The following is a 26,735-nucleotide window of genomic DNA, read 5'->3' as shown; positions in this document are numbered from 1 at the left end:
GTACCATTAAAGGTTACCTGGCGGCGCTGTCCATATTTAAGCGCTAGTCTGAGGAGTGTTCTTATTTCAAAATTCCTTTTGATTTCTCAGTTTCTGAAAGGGGTCTCTAATCTGTTCCCACTGTCACCTTTCCAGGTGCCCGGTTGGGATTTGAACCTTGTTCTGAAATTCCTAATGGGTGCTCCATTTGAGCCTTTACATTCTTGTCCTTCGAAACTGTTGACCCTTAAAACTGTGTTTTTAGTTGCGTTCACTTCCGCTCGCAGAGTGAGTGAGTTGCAGGCACTTTCTGTTAAGCCACCCTTCACAGTGTTTCATAAGGACAGGGTTGTCCTTGGAGTTCGTCCTTCCTTTCTTCCGAAAGTTGTCTCGGAATTTCATTTAAGTCAGAAGGTCATTCTTCCGGGATTTTATCCTCTTCCACATCCTGGTAAGGAAGAGGAGAGGCTCCATAGGCTGGATCCTAGGAGAGCTTTAAGTTTCTACATTTCACGCATGTCCCGGGTCAGAGTGAACGATCATCTCTTTATAGGTTACGCTGGAAGGCGTTTGGGACAAGGTGTTACTAAGCAAACTTTGTCTAGATGGATTATCTTGGCAATTTCTGAATGTTACCGCTTGGCGGGTAAGGACCCTCCGGTAGGCCTACGGGCCCATTCTACTAGGGGTATGGCTGCCTCTACTGCCCTGCAGAGGGGTGTTCCTATTCGTAACATCTGTGAAGCAGCCACTTGGACTTCGGTCCATACTTTTGTACGTCACTACTCCCTAGACTCTACCTATGGGCAGGATCTGGCCTTTGGCAAGGCGGTCCTTTACTCTGCAATTTGATTGGGCATTCTAAATTTCTATATTTTAAATTCTTTTCCCTCCTCCATACGTTGGTAGTGCTTTGGGAGTCTGTCATAGATATGGAATACGTCAGAGGACCCAATCCCCTCGAATAACAAGTTACTCTCTTAGCAGGTAATGTTCTTTTGATGGGATGGTCTGACGACGTATTCCATATCGCTCCCTCCCTACCTGCCCCGCTTCAGAATTTCTTATGCGATTGCAGCTTACGTTTCCGCAAGGCTTTCTGTGGTCATACTGGCAGAAGATTGGTGCCACACGTTCTGGGAAAAACTACAACTGAGGCTACAGGCATCGTACATCCTACTTAGAACATCCGTGATGACAGCTCGACGGAGGCCCTCGAGGACAGCGCATCGACGCAGGACACAGACGTTGAAAATTTCCTGAAGCAGCACAGCTGTGGTGATTACCTGTCATAGATATGGAATTCGTCGTCAGACCATCCCATCGAAAGAACGTTACCGGGTAAGAGAGTAATCGTTTGGAGAGTCTTCCTAGTGCATTTAAGCACACACGGACGGATGTGTCTTCATGGAGCAACATCAACATATGGAGCAAGCCAGGAGGGATCCCCCAGGCCCCTAGTTTCCGCCACAGCCGATTCCTACACACAGTATCAAATGCAGCGGAAAAATCAATGAATGCACAGTGTACATCAAGTTTACGACGCTGCCAAGAATGTTCAATTGCAGAACTCAATATGAGAAAATTGTGAGATGTGCTTGACTTGTCCCTAAAACCGATTTTTTTCCGAGGCAAGATCTTGTTTTCAGATATCCATAATTTCAATTCATAAAGAAGGACTTTGGGAAAGAATTTCGAAGTGGAATCCAACATGGCTAACATACGGTAGTTGGATGGCACATCCCAAGCGCCTTTCTTATGAACAGTCAATTCATTACTCAGTCACCATGACGGCGGAAGAGATCCATGATTCCCAATATGCATGAAAAGGATATGCAGAGCTGCACCCCAAAGTGGGGGATCACTCTTGATCACAAGATTACAAATGCAGTCCGGGCCAGCAGCCCGCAAAGATTTCAAATTTTCAATAATTGTAATAATATCAAGAACAGATGCTTTGCAAACCCATGGGGCATCAGGAATCGGAAGAGCAGTAGTTGTAAGTTCCACTCGTCCAAGGGTGGATTTCACATGAGTCACCCATGTGTCTTAGTTGATACAGTTTAGAGTTAGATCGCGTTTTTTGTTCTTTGAGAGCAGTTGCCATATGCCATTACCATCACCAGATAGGGCAGACATGGCAAGTTTCTATATATATATATATATAATTTGTGAGACCTGCACACCCCACCTTATGTGGAGGGCTGGGGGTTACACTGAATCCCCTTTCTCACTGCTCCTGTGTCATTTCTGTTACAGTGACACGCTTAACAAGCTGACTGTTGGCAGTGGACAAACTTTACTAACTTTTGTGTCATTTGTACTTGCAGGCTGTCATTACAGCTGCGGTAATGCACAGAAGGGTCACTGTTTATGCTAGAATGGTGGTTTCTTTCTTTTATCACCATTTTTAGTGTGCTTGCCCTTTCTTGGTTCTTCTGCCGTTCTGGGTGGGGAAGGTCCTGCTTGTACTTTTGTCTTCGGCTGGAACTCTTTGTGTAGCTCGCCGAGGCTCCACAGTGTCTGTGAAAGCAGGAAGTGAGGGAGGAGTCTGCAGCTACGCTCTCCCTTTGTTTTCTGGTGTGCCTGAGAGAATCCAGTCCCCACTGGGGGGTTGGCTGTCCTGATTGGACAGCCACCCAACACTTTCTGTAAACTGCAGGGAGAGTTTGCAGAGGTTGTGTGTGGGTTCCTGTATATCTGGTCTGGATCAGGAAGCTCAAGACGAGTTGACCACTGGAACTGAACATCCGATGATGATGAAGAAGAGGAGAAGACTGCTGTAGCTACTTCCAGCGACCGCAGATGCCTGCTGTATAACCACTGCCCGTGCAGAACCCTTCTTTGATGCAAATTGGGATGGACATTAATGGGCTGTTGGAAAACTCTAGAATCTGAGTAATAAATATGTCCTCGTAATCGTTGATTACACTACCCGATACCTAGAGGTGTTCCCTCTGCAGAACAATACAACCCAACAGATCTTAAAACACCTTTTACCATTCTTTTCTAGGGTTGGTTTCCCAAAGGAAATTCTGACGGATCAACAATCTAATTTTATGAGCAAACTGAGTGAAGTCAAGGAATTACTACATATCTCCACTTTAAGAACCTCCGTTTACCACCCCCAAACGGACGGGTTGGTCGATAGATTCAAGAAAACCCTTCAGATTATTTTTAGAAAATTAGTAGATCAGGATGGAAAGGACTAGAATAGCATCATCCCCTGGGCCCTATTTGCCTGTGAGGAAAACCCATCAGGCATCCACCGTTTTCTCTCCTTTTGAACTACTTTACAGTAGACAACCAAGAGATGTCTTCGACATGCTCCGGGAGACCTGGGAAGAAAGGGAAGAGGCACCTATTCCCCTTTCACAAACAGCTACCTGATTGCGAGAGCATATGAACCTTGTTCTAAATCTAGTCTGCGCTCACATGGAAAAAGCTCAGGCCCAACAAAAGTCCACCTATGAAAAGAAAGTAAATGTAAGCTATTTTCGGTAGGACAAAAGGTATTCGTCCTCTTACCTACCTCTGATAATAAACTTGTCTCAAAATGGCATGGGCCATACGAGGTGCTAGAGCAAACGGGTATGTGCTCCTATACAATAGCCCAACCTGAAAATAAGCAAAAGACCCACCTTTACCATGTAAATCTCTTAAAGGAGTGGAAAGAAAATCCTTGCACTGCCTTCACCTCAATATTGTCTTGTTTAATACTGGAGGAGATTGACAACCCAGAACCTCTTCCCCAAAAGCTATCTAGACAGAAGCAAGAAGACCTAAATGACCTGGTCATGACATTCCCCAATGTATTCTGCGAAAAACCAGGGAGAGTACATGGTAATTACCATTGTATCAGAACTCCAAGGGGAAAAGTGGTCCATTTAAAACCCTACAGACTCTCAGAAGCCTGAAAACAAATAGTGGTAGAGCAAGTTAAAAAGATGCTGAGGGCAAACATTATCGAGCCTTCTTTCAGCCCATGGTCCTCCCCTATTGTATTGGCAACCAAACTGGATCATTCCCGGGGATTTTGCATAGAGTTGAGGCAGGTTAAAGCCATTGCCGCCTTTGTCTATCCCATGCCGTGCATCGATGAATTCATTGATAAACTAGGAAGTACCGTCTTTTATATTAACCCTATACTTGACCAAGATATTGGCAGGTACCCGTACATGGACCTGTGATAAAGAATAGGCCGCTTTCTCAACGCCCCTAGGACTATTCCACTTTAAAGTCCTCCCTCTTTGCCTGCATGGGGCCCCAGCCCCTTTCCAACGGCTTATGGACAGGATATTACAGCCCTATTCCGATTTCTGTGGGGCTTATATTGACAACAGTCATTTACAGCAACACTTGGGAGGACCATCTATTACATCTGTATACCATCATGAGAACCCTCAGAGAAGCGGGCTTAACTGCCAATCCATCCAAATCGCCCAATCCGCCTTGAGATGCCTCCACTTGTTTGTCAGGATTGGCAGTGTCCAGCCCCAATGAGAAAAAGTGAAAGCCGTCCTAGATACCCCCACGCTGAGACACCTGGGGGCATTCCTAGGATTGATTGGTTATTACCGTAGGTTCACTCCTAATTTTTCGGATAAAACAGCTAGGCTAACCAACAAATCACTGAACCCCAGAAGCTTCATTGGACTGATGAGGATGACATGTGCTACAACCACTTTAAACAAACCTTGTGCCAGAACCCAATCCTAAAGGTGCTAGTTTTTTCAAAGGAGTTTGTGTTGCAAACTGATGCTTCTCTCACAGGGTTAGGAGCACTCTTACCAGACATTTGTGATGGATTAGAACATCTTATCCTATTTAATAGTCAAACTCTTTCCTCGTGAAAAGAACGTCTCCGTATTGGAGTTAGAGGCCCTTGCCATCAAATGAGCAATCACCCATCTAAGATGCTACCTTTTGGGGAGGAAGTTCACCCTTGTCACAGACCATTCCCCTTTTATGGATAAGCCTAAAGACTCTAACTCTTGAGTCATGCGATGGTTCTTAGACCTGCAACCCTACTATTACACTGTGGAACACTGAAAAGGCAAAAACCAGGGGAACGACTATTTCCTTTCTCTGTATCCCTGTGAAACAGATGCAGCGACATCGCATAGAGGAAGGGTGTGTGAGAAACCAGAAGATGTCTCACCTGCTAGTCCTCATGGATCTCTCTCTCAGGTGGCCAGGGCACAGCCATCGCCTTTGGATCCAGACCCTGGGGGTGGACCAGTGTGGGAGGATCATCTGGGTGGGAGGGCTCCGTGGGGTGTCAGTCTGAAAAACCCAAACCCCTAACCGTCGTGTTGCCCCCCCCCTCCCCTTGGGCAAGCACGCTCCGGTCTTCAGACAATCTTTGACAATCTGACAACCTCCTATTGGGGGTGTGGATCACTATACCCCCCCTCCCTTTTGACTGCATTCGTATCAGGCCCCATGTGCACTGTGGTTACTTACTCCTAGATTACGCCTAATAACATACACCTATTCTACTACCGTGGGCAATAACAAATAACATTAAGACACAAAGACAACACAAAGAATCGATTCAATTTATAACAATGGGATACATGTATTTATATACACACAGCTAAGCATAATGCATGACAATGCAGGCAGTTCTAATGCCATGTCTAATTTGCACCTTTTATACTTCTGGTGCAAAGCTACCATGCAGTATCTATAAGCCTTTAAGGTTCCTAATGTAAGCCGTGCTGCAAAAGTGTGGTTCTAATGCAATCTAATGCAAGCGCCAATCATCCATCACCTTCATGGGCAAATCCACACCATCCACACTAGACAATCCCTGTCTAGTTTCCCCTTCACCCAAACCTCTGTGTGTGTGTGTCTGTTCTTATCAATCAATTTAAGCCTAGGCCAAACCCATGCTTCCCATTCTGTTGTCAATCAGCTAGGCCTCAATCAGTCAGTGGCAGGCCGCAAGACTGCCAACTGCCAAGCGCTCTCTCTCTGCCTCATCGATCTCATCAAGGCCCATCAGTCTGCTGCACCATCTCCAGCCAACTCTCGATCTCTCGTGCAGTCCCCTCTCGTGCAGATTCCCACAACTCTCCAGTCTCGCACAACTCTTCAGTCCTTTCTCTCCAGGCCTCCTGGTTATAGTCTCCAATGACGCACAGAATGTCTAAGAATGTCTCTCCCTCAGCGTTTAGCAAAATGCCTGCCTGTCTGTGTTTGCGTGTTCCTTGCATGGCATGTCCTGTCACTTCGTGTGCTGTCAGCGTGACCTCATATCTCTCCCTCTTGGCCTTCCAAGAATGTTGCGAAATACATCTATTCCCTGTTTCTCCATTCTCTCCACTCCAGGCTTCACTCTGTATTACAAAATGCTCTTAGGCCCCCGTCCCTCTCATACAAAAGGCACCTCTCCATCTCTCCATCATCACTCCCTTGGCGCAGCCCACACCTTTGGGTTGTCTTCGCGAAGCACACCAGCCAAGCTGATAAGCTTCCTAGGCCGTCTCTACTAGGACAAGGGTCCATGTTATCTGTACTCTCTGCCAATGTTTGCAAAACAATTCTCCGCACTGAGCCCAGTGCGTGCAGGCAACTTCTGCTCTATCAGAATGGATTCAAATGCCAGCCTAATGCTTTCTAGCGTTTACCGCAAATCCAGGCACTATAAAGCAACTCACTCTAAGTGACTCAACATACATACATACATACATACATACATACATGACAGTCTCTAAATGTGTCTCTACAAAGCATAACAATGTGTGAATGGCTTTACATGCATTTCAAATATGACAGTGTGTGTGTGTGTCGTGCAAGCAATGCATTTTCTCTCTCAGCCCAAGCGCTATATCTAATGCAAACATAGATGAACAGCAAATCATAGTGAGTATATGTTGTGCCTCTAAAACACTACATGGCACTTCAGATATGTGCAAGTGTCATTCGATTTCAAATGGCAAAGTGCAAATTGGCAGCATGTTTCTCTCCTAATGGCAAGCAAAATATGAGGCAATATCATTCTAAAAGCATATTGCAAATGCATATAAAGGTGGCAGTCTAATATGTAGACAGTGTCTGTCTGAGCAATGTACTATGGATAGCTAAACAGAATGCAATAATGGAATAGCAATAATGGAATGATTCCATAGCAAAGAGTAATGATTGGGTAATGGTGATTCTAACGGAGAGTACTGATTCTAATAATGGGTGTTCTAATGGGTAATGGTTCTCTACAGATACTAATGATGATGAGTCTAACGATAACAATACCAGGCTCCTCATTTTATCAGATTCACAGGGGGGAGGGGTGCGGGAGTGGGACACTGGATGGTGAGACGCTGTATCCCTCTCTTCCCTGTTACACCTTTACCCCATCCTACCCTATGGGATATTTAGAAACTCAACCCCCCTTTTCCTGCATGAAGGGAGGGGTGCGGGAGTGGGACACTGGATGGTGAGACGCTGTATCCCTCTCTTCCCTGTTACACCTTTACCCCATCCTACCCTATGGGATATTTAGAAACTCAACCCCCCTTTTCCTGCATGAACACTTTAATCGGACAGCCTGCTCTGGGAGAAACGCGACTCGCACCCTAGCTGTGGACCTGACCTGTCCCAATACTATGGTTAGGTGAGGTCAGGCAATTATCGACAATCACTCACACCTGTCTTCCATTACGCTTCCTCACACGGATAAAAAGTGGAGCATGAGAGCACACTGAGGCAAAACACACAAAGGTACACCAGTTTTGAGTCGGCAGTTGAGCGAAGGGAGAAAGACAGCCAGGCACGAGAGGTTTGTGTGAGGGGCAACACCCTTGACCCTTTTGCAGGAAGCCGTTACTTTCAAGAAACCTTCAAGGCAGAAAACGTAAGGCCAGGAAACAAGGCTGAAGAATCCTGTATTGCGTGTCGGAGACACTGAGGGTCCTCCCACGTAACAGGCCAAGGCGGGGAGGAGCAGCAGATGCCGTGGTATCGTCCTTGGCTCCAAGAACAAAGAAGCGACGGAGAACAACACAGCTGGTGAGTTGGGGATACCGATGCCAGACCATTCGGTGTTGAAGTCAAGGTTGTAAGCAGCAACATTCTGAAAGCGAACATTGTTAAACGTGTGTGATGAAAGACTGGAGTGAAGCTAAATTGCTGGGGAATATTTGAAGTTCACCAGAATGGTCCGGCACTGTGAACATGCTCAGTCGAAGGTCTCTCTACGGTATCCAGACAAGAGAAACGAAAGTAGAAGTTTGATCTGAAGTGTACATTGTGTGAAGTGAATCGAAGTGGTCCTGCAATGGTTTAAGCAAAACCAATTGCACATTCGAAAGTCTTTGATTCTGGTATCAAAGGCATCTGAGCCCAAACGAGGGGAATCCCTGGTCTGAGCCCGAACGTGGGAGAGCAAATTGTGAACATTGTAGAAAAGGGGTCTGAGCAGGGACGAGGGGAACCCATGGTCCTGCACTAAGGAGGGAGACCAGTCTTGAACTTGTGAAAATGAAAACCGTGACAAAGGAAAATAACTTTTGTTTTGTTTGTTATATCAGGCCCTCTGCAATAAGACACTGTCATTGCGAGAGAGACTTTGGTGGAAGGCCCCATTATCTCGTGGCAAAGAAGCCAGAGTGTGTGCAAAGCATGTATGTGCCAATTTAACACTTTTCTTTTGCATACATTGTTATCCCACACCATTTTGTATTTAGAAGTAAGGATTGGCAATAGATTTATTAGTATATAGGCCCTTTTATTTTGACAGACTGCACTAGGACTGCGTTATTATTTTTTGATGGTCGTAGCTTGCTCCCATATTTCGATTTAGGTTTAGATAGGTGTTCTACCAACCCACTAAAGTTCAATAAACACCCTTGAACTGTGATCACTTGTGTCTGTATTCACTGAATGATACCATGCCTTCCTTACAGTTGAAAGGTTTTTCTGGTGCAATGTCATCTATTGTTTTTGTGATCCATTTTAGGATTGCGTCTGTTCTTTCTTCTATGCCGGTTCCATCTGAGGTGGCGAGTGATGGTTTTGTGGCTTTCAGTTTCATGTTAACTTCCACACTGTTGATAGTTCTCCAGTTTCTTTTCTAGGTTGGAGAGTTATTAGGGGCATTGTTGGGTGTTCTTGATGGTGCTTGAATCACGAAGGGTATAATAAGGTCGCTCCAGAGCATATGCAGTGGGGGCGCCGTTGAGACCAAATGTTTGTTGGTGAAGATTGAATATAGTGTGGCCTGCTGTGTTCATCACTCCTTTCACTATTTTTCATGCATTGTCACCATTTGGTTGTTTAGTATTTTGTGAGTTAATGTTCTCTTCTTCGAACTAAATGTTGAGTCACCAAGAATAATCAGCTGCTCATGCTTAATGGCCATGTTGGTGACCGCTTCTATGAAGGTGTCTATGAATGTAGTGTCCTAGGTTGGTGGTCTGTAGACTAGTAGAAAGGTTAGATTGGTTTGGAGGTCTGAGGCTTGGTGTACGAGTGATTTACAGTTTGAGATGTTTAATGGGTAAGCTGTTCTTTTTTTTTTTAGGTGGTCATATTATGCCACAGTGAGTCTTCCTCCTCATGTTCCTTCTCTGTTGGCCTGCTTGAGTTTGAAGATGTTGGGCAGGCAGCTGTGTACTGTGACTTTGTAGTTTTGTGTTAGCAAGGTTTCAGTGAGTAATAGGATGTCTACCCCTCCCTCGCATAGCAAATCATACATTTCTTTTGTGTTCTTGGCATCAATCTGGCATTGACTAGGTTGCAGTGTATCTTTGTGTTTATTGTGGTCTGTTTGGTCTGTGGCTGTGTTTTTTGGTGGTGGTGTTAATAATTATCACCGGATTGTGTGTTTCGGTCTGTGGAATCGTTTTTTTCATTGAGTTGTTCGGTTAGGTACTGAATTGGGTTGGTATTTGTTGGACACTGATGAGAGGAGGCATGAGCTGGTTTGAGGAGTGGTACACAATTATCAATGGTGACAGTCTGTATGAGCAGGATAGCAATGGGTAGTATCTGAAAGTCACTGTTGGGATCAATGACTAACTGGCTCCTTCTCCAAATTAAATGGCTTGTAACACTCACACAACTATCCTTCACTTGGGAGAGGACTAAATGAAAGGATTACTTAAATAGCAGAGGTATCCATTTCCTTAACTGAGGATTTGAATTCTAAGAAAGCCAGTGTTGGTGTTTCACTAATCTTAACTATAAGAAACATTCTGGCTGGTGTCTCCCACTGTAATTAGCCCAATGCTAACAAGCTGCTGGTTTCACAAAAAATAGAAGTGTACCCCACACAAAATGGTACCCTTACTACTTGTAATAAACTTCTATCTGAAATAGCATTTTCTAGCAAGTCTCATGAAGCAAAAGTAAATGTATCTTTTTAACTTCCCCTCTTTCCTTGTTTTTGTAATGCAGGCACAGCTCAGTGTCAGACCGTAAAGAGAAGGGCCGGCCCCGAAGTCCATCTCCTAAAAAGCAGGACTCCTATCAGCGACGGCATAACACCGGCTTTACCAGGTATGCCCACTTCAGTGGAGGAATAGTGCAAACCATTCTGAAAAAATAACCTCTTATTTAATGCTTCCTTGAAATGTCGCTATGAGTTGTTCCTTATACCCGGAAAATGGAGCGACGATGGAGCAAAGGAAATGTTAAAGTCGTGGAATTTAATAGGGGAAACCATGCACGCGGTTTTCCTCTCAGCACTAAGGTCAGCAACAGCTGCAATCAATGGTTCCTACCAATTGCGGATATAGTGGCTCAAATGATCTGGCAAGACTCCTCTAATGTAGACACTTTCCTTCCAGCTTTAATGTGATAATACACACAATAACTGCTAAGCACAAATTTGTCTCGGCATGACCTGAGAGGGCAGCCGTTTACCACCCTACGAGTCAGTGTTCAGCAACACGCTCCAAGCACATCTCTGGGCGTTATACACTCTCGACTGCCACACAAAGCACATTTGCTACACTACTCCCATTCTGTTACACTTTCCGCATGACCCTTCTGGTTGGATAGATGTTTTCCTTTTGTTATTATACTGGCACACTATAGAGAAACTTTAGACAAAAGAGAGAGGTACCTGCATTATAGTGACAGGGTTATGTGGGGCAACAACCTATGAAATAAACCTCAAACCCCCCTGTCAGTTGAGGAAAGTGCCTAATCATAAGAACAGTCCTAAAGTCTATCTATTTCATAAGTTCCTAAAGAGATTTCTTCTTATATTCTTATAGTATAAGAAACTCTTTAGGAATTTAAGGAATAGATTTCTCCTACTGTTCCTATGATCAGGCGCTTAAACTTTAGACACAGCAACAAGAATGCAGGATGTGTGGCAAGTTCCCTAAGCTCCCATTGGACACTGTGGTATAGACCAGGCATAAAGTGGCCCTGGAAGACTGCTGGCCAAATTCCTCCTTTTTCCCGCCCTTGTGGACTGGCATTTTCCCTGGGAGTCTTCATAAAAGCCTTTAGCCCCACCATGTTGTCAGCCTCTTCCATCCACCCATGCGGTCTCTATGGTTGTTTTTCTGTTCCCCTACTTTATCAGGTAAGTCCATAGGGATTTTGGGGAGTGTTCTATGGGCTCACCTACTGCTGCGCAGCTGCCTGCTGGCTCCAGCTCCACGGTTCCCCAGAAGCAAGCCTGGGGACCCTGTGGGTAGGTATTGGGTCTCCCATCCGGCTCATGGGTGAGAAGTCCTTTTTTATCGTGGCAACTGGCAAGTGTTAGGCAGAATTCTCGTAAATGTGCTAATTCCCTCTACCTTAGAAACCCCCAGCAAATTTGCTGGATTTTGAGGACTTGATTTTTTTAACCTGGAGAGAGTGAGGCCCTTTTTTCCCACTCATGTACTTTAATGTGATTTACCAAAGGTTTCAACACCTTCTCTGGGATAAACTGCTGTTTCCCAGAGCAGTAAAGCGAAATTGACTTAACTAACATTTGTAACTTTCTAGACCCAGCACACCCTATCCTACAATAGGGTGCTGGAGGGGTTACCTAGTATCCCTTTTGTCTAGCTTCTCATGTAACATTTTTATGTTACCCTTTCCTTGATGAATGGCTGGTGGCAGTGGTTTACTTTTAACTACCGTGGTGTGCATTTACTATGGGCTGCGTTAGCCGCTGCAGTAAAGCACCCAAGGGTGCAATTTTTGTCAAAATGGGCCCAGTCTTCTTTTTTCCCCATTTCTTTCTGGAAAGGTCCTTCTTGAGATTTACTCTGCGCGCCAAACCAGGTTTGGTCCCTTTGTTCACTTTGCCTTTGGTGGGATTCATGAGTGAAGCCTGCCTCTGGCTCCAGGGTGTCTGGGGTGGGCAGGAAGTGAGCGAGGTGCCCGGAACTCCCTGTGCTTAGTCTCCTAGGAGACCCAAATGCAATCTGCAGTGATTGGCGGCCTGACTGTCCAGCAAGGACAGCCACCCTGCTGGGTAAGTGACAGCTAGGCTGGAATGAATGGGAGAGAACTGAATAAAAGGCAAAGATTTTGGATTGGAAGGCAGAGTCGACCACTGGACGAAGCAACTGAAGAAGAACTTGAAGAACACGCCTGCTGCAACTCCTGGATCGGTGGTTTGCCCGGTGAAGCCCTGCTGCTGTGCAGAAAATCCACATTCGTATCGACTGAGAAGCCCCTGCAAGGACGACTTCTCCCCTTGAGTTGGTGGGACTAATCCACTCCATAGTAAGCCACCTGGACATTCTCTTGGAGCTGGTTGACTTTCCACAGAGTTGCTGCTGGAAACCGAAACGCCAGGGAGAGGAATACCAGATTGTGTGCGTTGCTTTTAAGCTGGCCAAGCATGACTGACCATGCCTGAGCCCCCCTCACAGAGTGTGGGACCCCAGAAGCAAGGAAAGCCCCTCTAGCCAGCCAGGAACCTCAGTATTGCTATTTGTGGTACACGTGAGGAGCTGAAACACCGAAGAGCCACTTGTTTGAAGATTGCCGGTTGCAAGCGGTGACCGTCCCATTGCAGAGCAGGAGTACCCAAAAGTCCTCCCTCTTGCCCCCTTGACTGAGGCCCAGGAACAGAAAGATCTGCAGAGCTGCTCAGGAACAGAAGTCATCTGCTGCACTTTTTCTTCAATACAAAGGTACTATAAAAGTCTGAGAGAACTTACCTCTTGCTGTAGAGTTGCTTGCATCTTCTACTACTCACAAGTCTAACAGCTTGTGGCCCTACATTGATTCTTCTTTTTCTTCAAAGACGTCTAAAACATTGGGCGAAGACTTTTGTTACTTACCTGCAAAGAAGTACTTCAGCTCATATAGACTTTTGCCCATTGACTTTGGCCCATTGACTTTGGCTTAGCCTGTTCTACTGAATAACTCTTATTGGGGGACCTGAATGTATTTGCATGCTTAAGAATATTTGTGGCCTCTTGTATGTTCTAAATAACCTTTTTCTTTGACTTAGTCCTGAATGATTCTAAATGCAACAGTGATATATTAATGTCCCCAGCACCCTAGCTACTAAGTCACCTTAGGGTGTAGGTTGTGTCGTGGGCCATCCCAAAAGGGTACTCGCTGATTTGAGATATTAAGAGTGTGTATTTTATGATGTATATTTCAGTGTTACTTTTATATTGCCCCCTTCTCAATAAGGCTTACTCTGACCTGATAAATAAATTAATAATTGTTTATTCAAGAAACCTTGTATGTAAGAGTTTATTTGAATACTTGTCACTGTGAATCTCTGTGTAACTCACCTACAGCTCACATTGACCCCTCTTGAGATAAGCCTGGCTGCTCAACACGCTACCAAAACTGTGTAGTACAAGCTTATACCAAAGGTTGGGTTTCCTATTACCTGTAGTCAGGGTTGTTGTAGTGTTCCCAAAGGGTACTGCATACAGCAACCATTTTGTTGCTTCTGGTCCGGGCCAGGCTTTGGCTGTTGGACATGGGTGACTTGTGGTACTCTTAGTCCTTGTCGTTGGTCTCTGGATGGTGCTGTTGGGGGTTTACTAGCTATTTGATCAATATGCACAGTGTGGTCTGTACTGGTAGTTGTAGTCTCTGGATCTTGCATCAGTAAACCTGACCACTCTGCGCTCCATTGCTCTGGGTGACTTCCTGAACGATTAGTGAAACAGACCTGGCCAGGACAGAGGCTGATGGGCACTTGGACAAGAAAAGGTATCAGTGCACATGCGCAACTCTATTGATCCTAGGGAACCAGGGCCGGTGGTCTTTGTGAGACGTCGGACATAGGAGACTAACACAGGTGGTGGGTTTCTTGCCCAATATACTTTTAATAAAATTATAAAGAGGTTGGAAAAATGCCTCACTAGCCCCAACACTATGAAGGGTTTCCCTACCTCAACAAAACTAACTAATGAAACAGTCTTTGTCATAATGTTTAAAATAAAGGTACCTGTAATGTGTCCAAAAACCTAATCTGATCCTCAGACTCTGAATTCTACAAAAAGGTGCAACCATCGGAAAATAAAGAGTCGCTCGGCTGCTCTTCTTCAGCCTTACTTTAATGTTCCAAAAATACGTCGCCTGTTCCAAATTGAAAGTTCCACACAGTTCAAAGGGACAGTTTCTGATCCCTTTTAATATTCACTATGTTTTCTATGAATGTTCTGCTTTCGCCAATTCCCAAAATTACTAATTCCACCGGAATGCCTTGCTTCTCTTTTGTCCTTCCTCGAGGCCCAGTACAGTGATGAGGAAGAGTGGCGATGCAGATCAGTACTCTTGTCCCACCATGAGCCTTCTTACTTTTGTGGTTCCTCCAGGTAGGTATTAACAGGAACCTGTGGTGTCTGTTGCTCATCTTGTGGTGCTTCTCCAGTGGATCGGGTTTACTCACCTGTCCACCACTACCAAGTACATATTAATTATTTGTAGTGTGCTGTGCTGCGGTGTTGTATGCTTTCTTCGAATGGATTGTGTCCTCCCACGTATTCCTCATCTGATGATAAATCGTTATCTCCAGCTTCGCTGTTTCGGAAAAAAAATTCTCGGCAGAGGGCACTGTGCTCGAGGTTGCGGGGTTGACTGTCCCTCGATGGGCTTCCTACTCTGTCAACGTCACTGATGGTATAAATAGCTCGAGCCGCGCCTGTTGCTTCAGTTCCGTTTTTACGATCGCTTCGCTATCGAGAATGGCACGCTTCAAGTTTTCCTGAGGGAGAAAAATGTCGTCTTCTTCGACACACAATACTGGGTCTAAGAAGTGCATCGATTGTGGATCGAAAATGTCGATTACAGATCCTCACCGAGTTTGTCTCTGGTGCCTCGGTTCAAGTCATCGAACCGACGGCTGTGGCTCCTGTCCGTCTATGACGGAGAAGGCCCTTCGTGAGAGGAGAGGTAACTTGTCGGTGGGGAGGGAAGCTTCTAAAGCTAAGGCTGTGTCCAAAAAACATAAAAAATCAGCCGATTCGAAGGAGTCGGATCGCCATAAACATTCCAAGAGATCTCGATCTCGTAGCAGGTCGAGATGCTCGTCATCTTCCTCGTCTAAAAAACTGAAGAGGAGACATAGGTCTCCTTCATCTTCTGAGTCATCGACCGAAGAAATTCGATGTCCGCCAAAATCGGATTCCCCCAGAAAATGGGAGGAATTTCGAAAAAAGATGGAGGTATTCGAGAATGCGGCCTGACCCCCTCCAATAAACCTCAGAAGAGCCATACCGCTAAAGTCGCTCCATTGGAAGACAAAGGGAAGTCAAAAACTACTATGGTTAAAGCCAGTAGTGTCGAGGATACTCGAAAAACTCGAGTCGACGCCAAGCCGTCGAAGACTCTTCGAGGGTCCAGTACTTCTCCGGTGCCACATAAAAAACATAAGTCATCGAAGGATTCCACGACTTCGTCGACGCCATCGGCGCCTATCGCTTCGGCATCGAAGCCAAAAGCGTCTTCGAAGCCTGTGTCGAAGTCTTCATCAAAGTCATTGAAGATTCCTTTGACAACTTCGAAGGATTTTTCTATTCCTTCGACAAGTATTGTGGAGGTAGAGAGGAGATTTGCTCCTTTACCCAGATCTGACTTTTTTTAAGTCTATGTCCTCAATTTATGAGGAATCTGCCTCAGAGGATGAGGAAATCTCTCCTTTTGGAGTTCAATATGGCATAAAGCAAGTTCCAGAGAAACTTTTAGATCCATAGTCTAAAATGAGAGACCTGAGGGATACTTTGCATTCTGCCAGTGGCATTGACACGTCACCAGAATTAGAATTTGCCAGACCTGATCCTGCAGAACGCGCAGACTCAGGGTACAGGAGTCTTATGACTAGAGTAATTGAATATATGGGTTGGGGTAACACTTCACCCGTTTTCGAACAGGATGATATGACGGATATAATTGTAAGAGGTCCTCAAAAAGATCCAGTTCTCCCTTTCCATAGGGCTCTTCAGAGGACAGTGGAAAAAAACTGGGAAAATCCGGAAAGTATTGCTGCTGCAAACAGTAATTTTCCCAGGAAATATAGACCAGTTGGTTCTGATCCTGAATACTTAAACAGGCATCCGACTCCAGAAAGCCTAGTTGTTCAGGCAGCATCTACATCAAAACATAGAGAGGATAAAAAAATTGATGCTTGGGCCCGTAAAGTTTTCACTTCAGGCAGCATGGCCCTTAAATCAACCAATGTCACCTGTACCCTGGCCAGGTTCACCCATAACCCATGTGACTGTATTTCGGCGGCGGCTGATCATATTCCGGAAGGGGAGGAAAGGGAAGGCTTCCTGAATATAGTCAAAGATGGGAAGGAGGCAATGGGGGAATGTCTCCAGTCTGGACATGATACTGTTGATAGTATCAGCAGATCCATGGCTGCAAGCACGGTTCTACGCAGATTTGCGTGGTTGAGGACGTCGGGGTTTGCACCAGATGTGCAGGCCAGACTTCTCAACATGCCCTTTGATGGCTTGAGGCTATTTAGCAGTAAGGCTGATGAAAGCCTAGAAAAACTCCAGACCTCAAAAGCGGCAGCTAAATCTCTTAGTGCCTCTATGCGCCAGCCTCAGAAACCCTAGTCCGGCTCATCTTCCTGGAGGGGTTGTTCTTTTCGATACTACTCCTCTTTTGGTAGAGGAAAAGGACAGGCTTTTCAAAGAGGCAAAAGGAATGTCCCCCGTGGAGCACGAGGAAGAGGTGCGAAACTAGCCTCAGGAGCGGCATCTTTGCCCTCAGCCGCTCCTGCAGCCACCTCCAAATCACTCTGAGACCTTGTTACACAAAACCCCAGTGGGAGGCAGGATCTCTCGGCATTTGAAAGAATGGCGGGGCATTAGCTCAGATGCTTGGGCACTGGAAACAGTAGCACAAGGTTACTGTCTCCCCTTCCAAAAAAGGCCTCAGAATCATCCAGCGGGAGCCAAATCCGTCAAAATTTCAGACCCGCTCCTGTTGCAGGAAATGTTAACCCTGCTAGAGAAAGGTGCTATAGAACAGGTACCTGTAGCGGAGAGGAACAGGGGTTGGTACTCCCCATATTTTCTCATCCCAAAAAGGAACGAAGGATTGAGACCCATCATGGACTGAAGAAACTTGAACAAGTTACTCAGGAAGGACAAGTTCAGGACGATGACCCTTTCTCAGATCCTTCAGGCTCTACAACTCCAAGACTGGTTGGTATCATTGGACCTTCAGGATGCTTACTTTCATGTGCCAATCCATCCCAAGCACAGAAAGTACCTGAGGTTCGCGATTGGCAACTCTCATTATCAGTTTCGAGTTCTGCCATTGGGGTTGACCTCCGCCCCAAGGGTTTTTACCAAGCTGATGGGAGTAGTGGCAGCATGTCTCAGGAGAGGGGGGATTCACGTCTACCCCTACCTGGACGACTGGTTGATCAGAGCACGTTCTCCCGAACAAGCTCAGGAACATCTTTCGATCACCTGCCACTTCCTTCACAAATTGGGCTTCTCCCTCAATTTCAAGGAGTCCCACATGATACCATCCCAAAAGCTCCAGTATAGCAGAGCAGTCTTGGATACTTCCTCGGGAAAAGCCTTGCCTCCCGAGGTGAGAGCTCTCCACATTCTGCAGATGGTGACAAAGTCCCAGAATGCCCAACATCTACCGGCCTTCGATTTTCTGAGGTTACTCGGCCTCATGGCATCCTGCATTTTCCTAGTGCCAGAAGCCAGATTGAGAATGAGATCGCTTCAATGGGCACTCAGAACTCAGTGGTCCCAGTTCTCAGAGAATATGTCGGATCTTCTGCAAGTCCCGAACGCAGTTGCTCAGGATCTTCTATGGTGGGCTTGCAATGACAATATCCTCAAAGGAGAATCTTTTTGGCAACCATGGCCGGAGATAACAGTAGTGACGGATGCCTCACTCACGGGGTGGGGAGCACACACCAACGATCTGACAATCAGTGGTCGTTGGTCTCAATCGGAGTCCAGACTACACATCAACCTATTGGAGCTGAGGGCAATCAGACTAGCGCTGAAGGACTTCCTGCCCTCTGTACAGGGAAAAAATGTTCTGATAATGACGGACAACACAGTGGCCATGTTTTATCTCAATTAGAGAGGTGGTGTAGGGTGACTACCACTGTGCAGAGAGGCAATGCAGCTCTGGTTCTGGGCAATACGAGAAGGAATCTCTCTATCTGCAATTCACCTAGTCGGAGAGCAGAGCACGGCGGCAGGCGCTCTGAGCAGGCAGAGCACAATCTCCCACGAGTGGGAGCTAGCTCAAGAAGTCCTTCTGGAGATCTTCACCCTTTGGGGAACTCCTCAAGTGGATCTGTTCGCCACCGTGATCAACCGGAAGTGCGATCAGTACTGCTCAAGGGAATTCCCTCAAAGAGGAGTTCTGGGAGATGCATTTGTAGTGGAGTGGAAGTTTCCACTCTGTATGCGTTTCCTCCAGTCCCCATGATTTCTCAAGTGATCAGGAGGTTGAGAAAGTTCAGGAAAACCATGATCCTTATTGCCCCGGATTGAACCAGGAAGAAGTAGTACCCGGACCTTATAGACATGTCCATCTGCCCTCCAATACGTCTTCCGCAAAGAGAGGATCTTCTCTCGCAAGAGGAAGGTCGGGTTCTCCATCCAGAGGTCAAGACACTCCACCTTCAAGCATGGTTTCTGAGAGGTTGAGATAAAAGGATTGGGATCTTCCGGATGACGTAATGGAGATCTTGCTTTCGGCCAGAAGGCCAGCAACAAAGTCTTTGTACCGATGTCGTTGGAATAAGTTCAGTAACTGGTGCAGGGATAAGGATGTGGACCCTTTTACAATGTGGCACCCCAATGGTGCTTTCTTTTCTATTGCCTCAAGCCAATCTGGGGCTCCAGATAGGAACAATTAAAGGATATCTTGCTGCGCTGTCCATTTTCAAGCACCCCTTGGAAGAGGTTTCATACTTCAAAATTCCATTAATAATAAAATTCCTAAAAGGACTTACTAACGTATACCCTCCAGTACCTTTTCATGTCCCAGCTTGGGATTTAGATTTGCTACTTAAGTTTCTGACTTGTATACCTTTTGAGCCTCTACACTCCTGTCCATTGAGACTTCTAACATTAAAGACTGTTCTTCTTGTGGGCTTATCAGCCGGCAGGGTTAGTGAACTTCAGGCTCTCTCATGCACACCTCCATACACTATTTTTTATATGGACAAGGTAGTTCTCAAAGTTAAACCTTCCTTTTTACCAAAAGTGGTTTCCGACTTCCATTTGTCACAAAAAATATTACTAACTTTCTATCCTCCTCCTCATTTGGGCAAAGAAGAGGAGAGACTACATAAACTAGACCCCAAGAGGGCTCTTAGTTTCTATATTTCAAGGATGTCAAAGTTACGCCAAGATGACCAGCTTTTTGTGGGTTATACTGGTCATAAACTGGGTTTATCAGTGACAAAACAGACCATATCTCGCTGGATCATTTTAGCTATACTGGAATGCTACAAATTAGCGGCAAAAGACCCACCAGATGGGCTTCGAGCCCATTCTACAAGGGGAATGGCTACTTCTGCGGCTCTAAAGAGGGGAGTTCCTGCAGCAGACATTTGTTCAGCTGCAACTTGGAAATCAATGCATACTTTCATCAAGCATTACTATTTAGATACTGCTTCCTCCAATGAGGGGCTGTTTGCCAAGGCGGTACTTCACTCAGTCCATGAAAACAGTATTTAGTACTCCCACCTCCAAAATTGACACTGCTATGGGAGTCTATCGTAAGATGAGGAATACGTGGGAGGACACAATCCATTCGAAGAACAAGTTACTTACCAACGGTAACGTTCTTTCGACTGGATGTTCCTCCCACGTATTCCTCATTGACCCTCCCATCCTACCCCGCAGTACAGTTTACGTTTTCTTATGCTTTCCTCTCACGAAGAGTGCATCAGTCATGAGGCACGCCTGGGTGTTCCTCCTATAGTTTCATCGAAAAAACAGAACTGAAGCAATGGGTGCGGCTCGAGCTATTTATACCATCAGTGACGTCGACAGAGTACAGAGCCCGTCGAGGGACAGTCGACGCCGCAACCTCGAGCACAGCGCCCTCTGCCGAGAATTTATTTTTTCCAAAGCAGCGAAGCTGGAGATAACGATTTATCATAAGATGAAGAATACGTGGGAGGAACATCCAGTCGAAAGAACGTTACAGTTGGTAAGTAACTTGTTGTTCTATTAAAAGTACTATGTTTCTCCTAGTACTGGAACGCGGAAGAATGCTGCTCTTCTCGTTCGGTACTTTATTTCTCTGCACGCTGGGATTTCTTGCCTGCCCAGCATTAACTATCTTGTGTTTTATTTGGGGACTTCCAGGCGATGTGGGATTTCTCTTCCCCTTTATTCTTTCTTTTAGTTCCTTCTCACCCCCTGGGTATTGCTCTCCCTGTTCCAAAGATGCACTCCCTGCACAGCCCGTATCTCTGTATCCTAGCTCTACAGCTTCGTCTTTTTGCCGGCTGGGCTTGGCAGTACTGGACGTGCACGACTCGGCTGTGCCTCCTTCTGCTAACGCCTGCACCAGTCGCAACGTTCTGCTCCGAGGATCTTTTCCTCTCGTGGTCTTCGGTTTTCTGTTTAAGCGAGTTGGCTTGGAAAATCCTGGTTTGTGCTCGGAGGCGTGTCTGCCTACGTGTCTTCCGCTCTTCCAGCCATGCACCGGTGTACGATACCCTTGTTTGCTCCGAGGTTTTCACTTGCCTTCTTTTCCTTTGCCTCTCTGGCCAAAGACCAGGACTGGAGTTCCTGGTCCAATCTTGGGTGTTCGCTGGCCCACGTCTCTTTTGTCTCTCTGGTTGCGGGCTGCTATAGAAATCCCTGGTTCGGGCTCAATGTCTTGTCACGGCTTCTCTGTCTCCAACTGCTTCCACAGTCTCTCCAATTACAACTACTACTGGTGATACTTCTACTACGAAAGCGACTGCTACTAGTGCTGCTACTCATGTGTTTTTGTTGTTGTCCTTCCATTTCTTTTTATTCCTGGGCCGGTCTCTCTAATGGCAAAACAACTATAACGTTGACAGTAGTTCTGTGCATTATTACATATACTTGTTACTGGTGTCATTGTACTTAAATACAGTGGTTGAGGTAGCATGTTGGTGTTTAAAGTAGTGGAAACTGTGACAACTTGTTAGTCACAACAGGCTTTAACCACTGGAATAGTGTTTGTTTGCAGGAAAACAGGGACGTTATCCTTGAATTCGTCACATCCCTCTCAGCTCCTTCAACAACCCATGCGGTAGGTCTAGCTCTGGCATTTCGGTGGTAGGCTGCCTACCAGAGCTTGACAGGCATCCTCTGGTACGGGTATATCTCTGACCCCTGTCAAAACTTGTAGCAGAGTGCTGTGTAGTGTGTTCTTTGCAGGTGACTATTGGCTATCACTCACTTAACTGTCGGCCTCCCTTGAGTAAAGCCTGACTGCTCTGACACAACTACCATTAGAGAGAATGTTAATTCCTTTTTGGTAGAAATCTGTGTGACCGTTAGGTTAGATGGCTCCATAGCCCTATCCAAAGGTTTGCGTGTAATCTTCCCGAACGGTGGACTGATTCGCCAGCTGCCATGTACTGGTTAGCGGTTTGTAGTCTTGGAATCATTTTTGCAGCGGCTCTGTTCCGGCAACAATTGCAACTGAATTAAGTGGAGTTGTCATTCATGTCACATGCTTGATGTTCGTATTTTCCTCTTTCCGTGTGCACTTCCAGCACGCCTTCTCATGAGGGGGATTCCGTCCTCTATAATTAAAATAATTGGTGAGTATTCTATGGCACCCCACCACAAGTCTGCACACATCAAGACTAAATCAAACTAATGTTTGGTTACCTCTAATGATTAGTATTGCCAGGAACTGTAAATGTTCTTGCCTCTTCCCATTGTAGTGTGTCAGTCAGTTGACAAATTACTCCTGTTGCTTTGCCGTCTGAAAATATCATGCCTAAAAACATTACATTTTTTTATGTTTTTTTTTTTTTAATTGTTTGGTTTATTACAAACCTTTCATAAAATCAATTCCACAATTCATTCTTAAAACATCTTGTATTACATCAAATCCATAAAGCAGTTATTGGAGTATTCCTAAAGGAACTTAAGAAAATACATCAGCCTTGTATCATCATCAGTCGGTACATTTCTGTCAAGCTTTGCCATTTCTCAATCATTTCGCTTTGAGTTAATTACGCACCATTACAAATTCAACACATCAATTAAATATTTTGCTACTGCATGTTACATTTTTCACCCACTAATAATAAATACCACCATTCATCTACACTTAATGATCCATAGTCAGCAACCACCTTACTCAAATAACTCTGCCTTACTGATGCTAGACTCTCACATTTTGTTACCAGATGTTTTATGGTTTCCACTTTCTCACTGTTTTCGCAGAATCTACATGTAGACCTTTTGTCGGGAGTTAACCTTCTCATTCCTAGAATCTCTGTTGTGGGCAGTATGTTTAATCTTAGTCGCATAAACATCTTTTGATGTTTACGACTAGGAAACCTTTCCAAATATCTTGGCAGTTGATTCAATGCTCTAGCTTCATGACCTAATCCAAGGATTCTTTTTGTATGTAGCTCTCTTGGCCTGTGTCTCTATCAAGTCTTTTTTTACATACTGTTTAATTTTATCTGGATTATTATTAAGATTTCTATAGATTGGCCAAGTGAATCAATACCATCTTGGCACTCTTTTCCAATCAACCAGCAACCGTTCTTTCTTGAAATCATCTCTGTTCTTCAGTATCTCAAAAGGAAGCAGTAACTCTTTTTTTGATACATTTCTGGTATAAATCTAGTTTTCGTCATTTGATCGTGGACTTTAAAGATTGTAAGCCCAATTCAAACCGTATTGGTGTTATTGGGAGAGCTCTCGATGGTCGGAGGACTTTTTTCCAAAATTGTCCTTCAATCATATCCCAACACTCTGGTGGGATCGTCATCGCTGTTTCTGCTCCATATATTAATATTGGAGCAACCTTTGTTTGTAAAACACCATTTCCCGGAATTATATTGTAGCTTGATTGGCTAGACGAAAACATTTAGATCTAATACCTTCGCTCCAGATTTTTTCTTTAGTGGTACAATTCAATTGTACACCAAATATGTTATTGAATCAACTTTCTCTAAGATTTCTTTATCGATAGTCCACGTAAATTAGCATTTCGTTCTACCGCATTTATTGTCTAAGATCATTATTTTAGTTTTCTTTGTTTATTCTCATATTGTTCTCCTTAATGTAAAAGTTCAACTGATGTAATCGTCTTTGCAATCCAATGGGGGTTAGGTCCATCATGACCAGGTCATCTGCATATAATACACACAGGATGTCTTGGTCATAGATTTTGGGGAGGAAGGCTTTTGCGTCTTTTTGTGTTAATGCCATATCAGACAAATATAAGGCAAAAAGAGTAGCGGCAAGCGGGCACCCCTGCTTTATGCATCTGCTTGTCTTAATTGGATGGCTCAACAGGCCTTCTCGTGACAGTCTTATCCTTATTGAGGTTGACGAGTATAGGGCTATTATTGCTTCAAAAAATTCAGACGGGCAACCCCATTTGCTTAATTTGTTCCAGAGTTTACCTCTGTTGACAGTATCGAACACTTGTTCTAAGTCAATGAAGGCAACATAGATGTTCTTTTGTGTTGTTATGGCCTTCAATTTCAAAATGTTCAACAAGAATAGATCTAAATTTGTTCCAATATCTTTAGTGAAGTCTGCCTGTCTTTTGTCAAGAATTCCTGCAGCTAGGGCCCATTGTTTTAGTTGGCTCAGAAGGATTGAGGCATAGATCTTGCTGAGGGTATCAAGAAGGGCGATAGGTCTATAGTTGAGAGGATTTCCCCTATCGCCCTTCTTGAAAATTGGTATGATTATTGCTGTTTTCCAAGAATTTGTAATCTGCAACCTCGGCCAATTTGGTAAAACAAAACAAAGCAAAATTCAGATTTTCCATACATATGTCACAGAAACTCATTCTATTAAAGACACAGAGACAACGGATTATGCTTTCTCTTAACTTTACTGATCAAGCAGCATCATCAAAACAATAACATATAAATGCGAAAAACTACCAGTCCCATATGTCTAGAGTTTTTTGTAGTTCATAATGTCATTGGTCTTTCCAACATGTGACCTTAAACCACCAATAAACGTTGTCCATCCCTATAAATCCAGTCCACCGTTTTGTGTAATCCTTTTTCTTTGTCTGACCTTTTTCGAACTGTAGCATCCCAACCGGTCGACGCTGTAGTACGGATCTCTTTAAATAACTTCATGATCCTGTTGCTTTATAATCCGTTATAGAACCTGAAACACAAATAATATTTCGCTCTTCTGGCGCAAAGGTGGGTAATCGACATGAGCAAGACCATTTAAAGATTCACCTTTTTGTAAAGATATCATAACATCATTATCATCATAGTAAAACATCTCATGAAATATACATGACATTGATTAATGTGTGGGATAATCCTTCGCCTGCGTGTCTTTAACAGAATTATGACTTTCTGTAATGTATGTATAGAAAATCTGAATTCTATGTCAAGACACGGAGGCTCGGATTATGCTTGTTCAAAGCTTACTTACCACTGGCTTAAAATAAAAGGTCTTAAAGGTCGATTCTTTTGACCAGTCTGCTGCTTTCATAATGTCCTCCATTCTGGCTCCTGCCTGAAACGCCTCAGAGGCCATTACTCCTCTCACTGAGTGTGCTCCATACCAACCTGTATCTACTCCCGCTTGGGACATAACCCACCAGATCCATCTAGCCAGCGTGGCTGATGCCACTGCCCGAAAGGTTTCCTTACAGCTATTATTGAGTCACCCCTGGGGGTCACAATTCCCTAGTCATGGACTTGTATGCTGAATGCATCTCACTGGGCATAGTTTGGGTTAATCTGGAAATGCTGCATATGATATTGATCTTAACCAAGTTTTTGTCCTTTTCACGATATCAAACGTCATTCCCTGAGGGGATAAGGTTTTCCTATTGATCTCTAGTGCCCTGACATCCGTTACCCTCTTACACGACAGTAAGCATAAAAGTATAGCCAATTTGGCTGATAACGCCTTCCTTGTCAGTCCGTTATCTGGCCATGATATGAACATTCTTCAGACTTTATCTACGTCCCATACCGTATTTCTGACTCGCAAGTCTAATTATTCTAACCCCTTTCAAACGTCTGCATTTCAGAGGATGTTCTCCCACTGTTAGCCCTTCTGTTCTCCAGTGTCCCGCTGAAATAGCTGAGCGGGCTGTGTGGATCGTCCTATAATCTTTGCCCTGTGCTCCTAATTGAGACAGATAATTGGCTATGTGTAACAAATCTGTTCCAGTGGGATGCATGTTTCTTTCCACATACCAATTGTGCCATCCTGATCAAGCTGTTCTGTATGGTTGTTCTGGTACCAGGTGCCTTGGCTTCTTCAATAATCTGTTCAGCCTTGTCTGGCTAATCCTGGCCTGTCCCAGGATCCCCTGAAATTGCCCTGGCAATGTAATTGACGCTGCATGTCTTCACCAGAGGATGGCTTCTCCCTGCGGGATCCCTCACTATTAGGTCTAACCTGGGTAGTGCTATTGGATTGTCGTAGGGCATCCCTAGCAGGTCCGGGAACCATGCTTGACCCCTCCAATCCAGCGTAATTGGCACCATGGATACTGTTTGTCTCCTCACCTGCGCCAGAGTCCTCACAATCATCGCGAACAGGGGAAACGCATATTCCTTGCTCGGTCCCCACTGTTGCAGCAATGCGTGTATCTTCCGCCTCTGGGTCTGGTATCCAACTGAAGAAACAAGTAATTTGCCTGTTCAATTTCGATGCAAAAAGTTCTGTTCTGCACGGGGACCCCATCTCTTCATGAAAGACTCTTTCGTCCTGCTTCCAATCGCTGGCATCCCTGAGGAATCTGGAGTGCCAGTCGGTAACCTCGTTCTGACGGCCTGATAAATATTCTGCCGTCACGGATATCTCTCTCTGTAGGCAGAGGTGTCAAAATTCCTTAGCTAGCAACGCTAACATTCTTGACTTCGTGCCGCCCTGTCTGTTTATATATCGGACTGCTGACACGTTGTCCCATCTTGAGTAGCACGCAACATTGTGCCGTCTCCTCTGTCCGACATTTTACTGCAAAGGATCCTGCTAGGAGTTCCAGGCAGTTTATGTTTAAGCTCAGTTCTTCTTCTGACCATCTGCCCCCCTGTTGGCAGATCTCCGCATCTGGCTCCCTGTTAGGCAAGACTGTATGTAGCAACCCTGTGGGAGACTATAACAGCCTTGTCCTCTTGGAAATAGGGAACCCAACCCTTGGTATATGCC

At 45.0% G+C, this 26,735-nt stretch overlaps 1 protein-coding gene across 1 annotated transcript in view; it reads left to right on the top strand.

Moving 5' to 3' along the window:
• Window positions 1–26,735, top strand: part of CWC25 (CWC25 spliceosome associated protein homolog) — a 309,854-nt gene that overhangs the window by 175,886 nt on the left and 107,233 nt on the right. The window contains exon 8 of the mRNA XM_069634697.1: window positions 10,381–10,482. Coding sequence (XP_069490798.1) covers window positions 10,381–10,482 — 102 coding nt within the window. The remainder of the gene's footprint in view (window positions 1–10,380; window positions 10,483–26,735) is intronic.

The sequence above is a fragment of the Ambystoma mexicanum genome, chromosome 13, assembly GCF_040938575.1.
Source record: "Ambystoma mexicanum isolate Mex_15411 chromosome 13, UKY_AmexF1_1, whole genome shotgun sequence".
In the NCBI taxonomy this organism is placed as follows: domain Eukaryota; kingdom Metazoa; phylum Chordata; class Amphibia; order Caudata; family Ambystomatidae; genus Ambystoma; species Ambystoma mexicanum.
The sequence above is the reverse complement of the archived record's forward strand: the minus strand, read 5'-3'. Positions and strand labels throughout refer to the sequence as shown.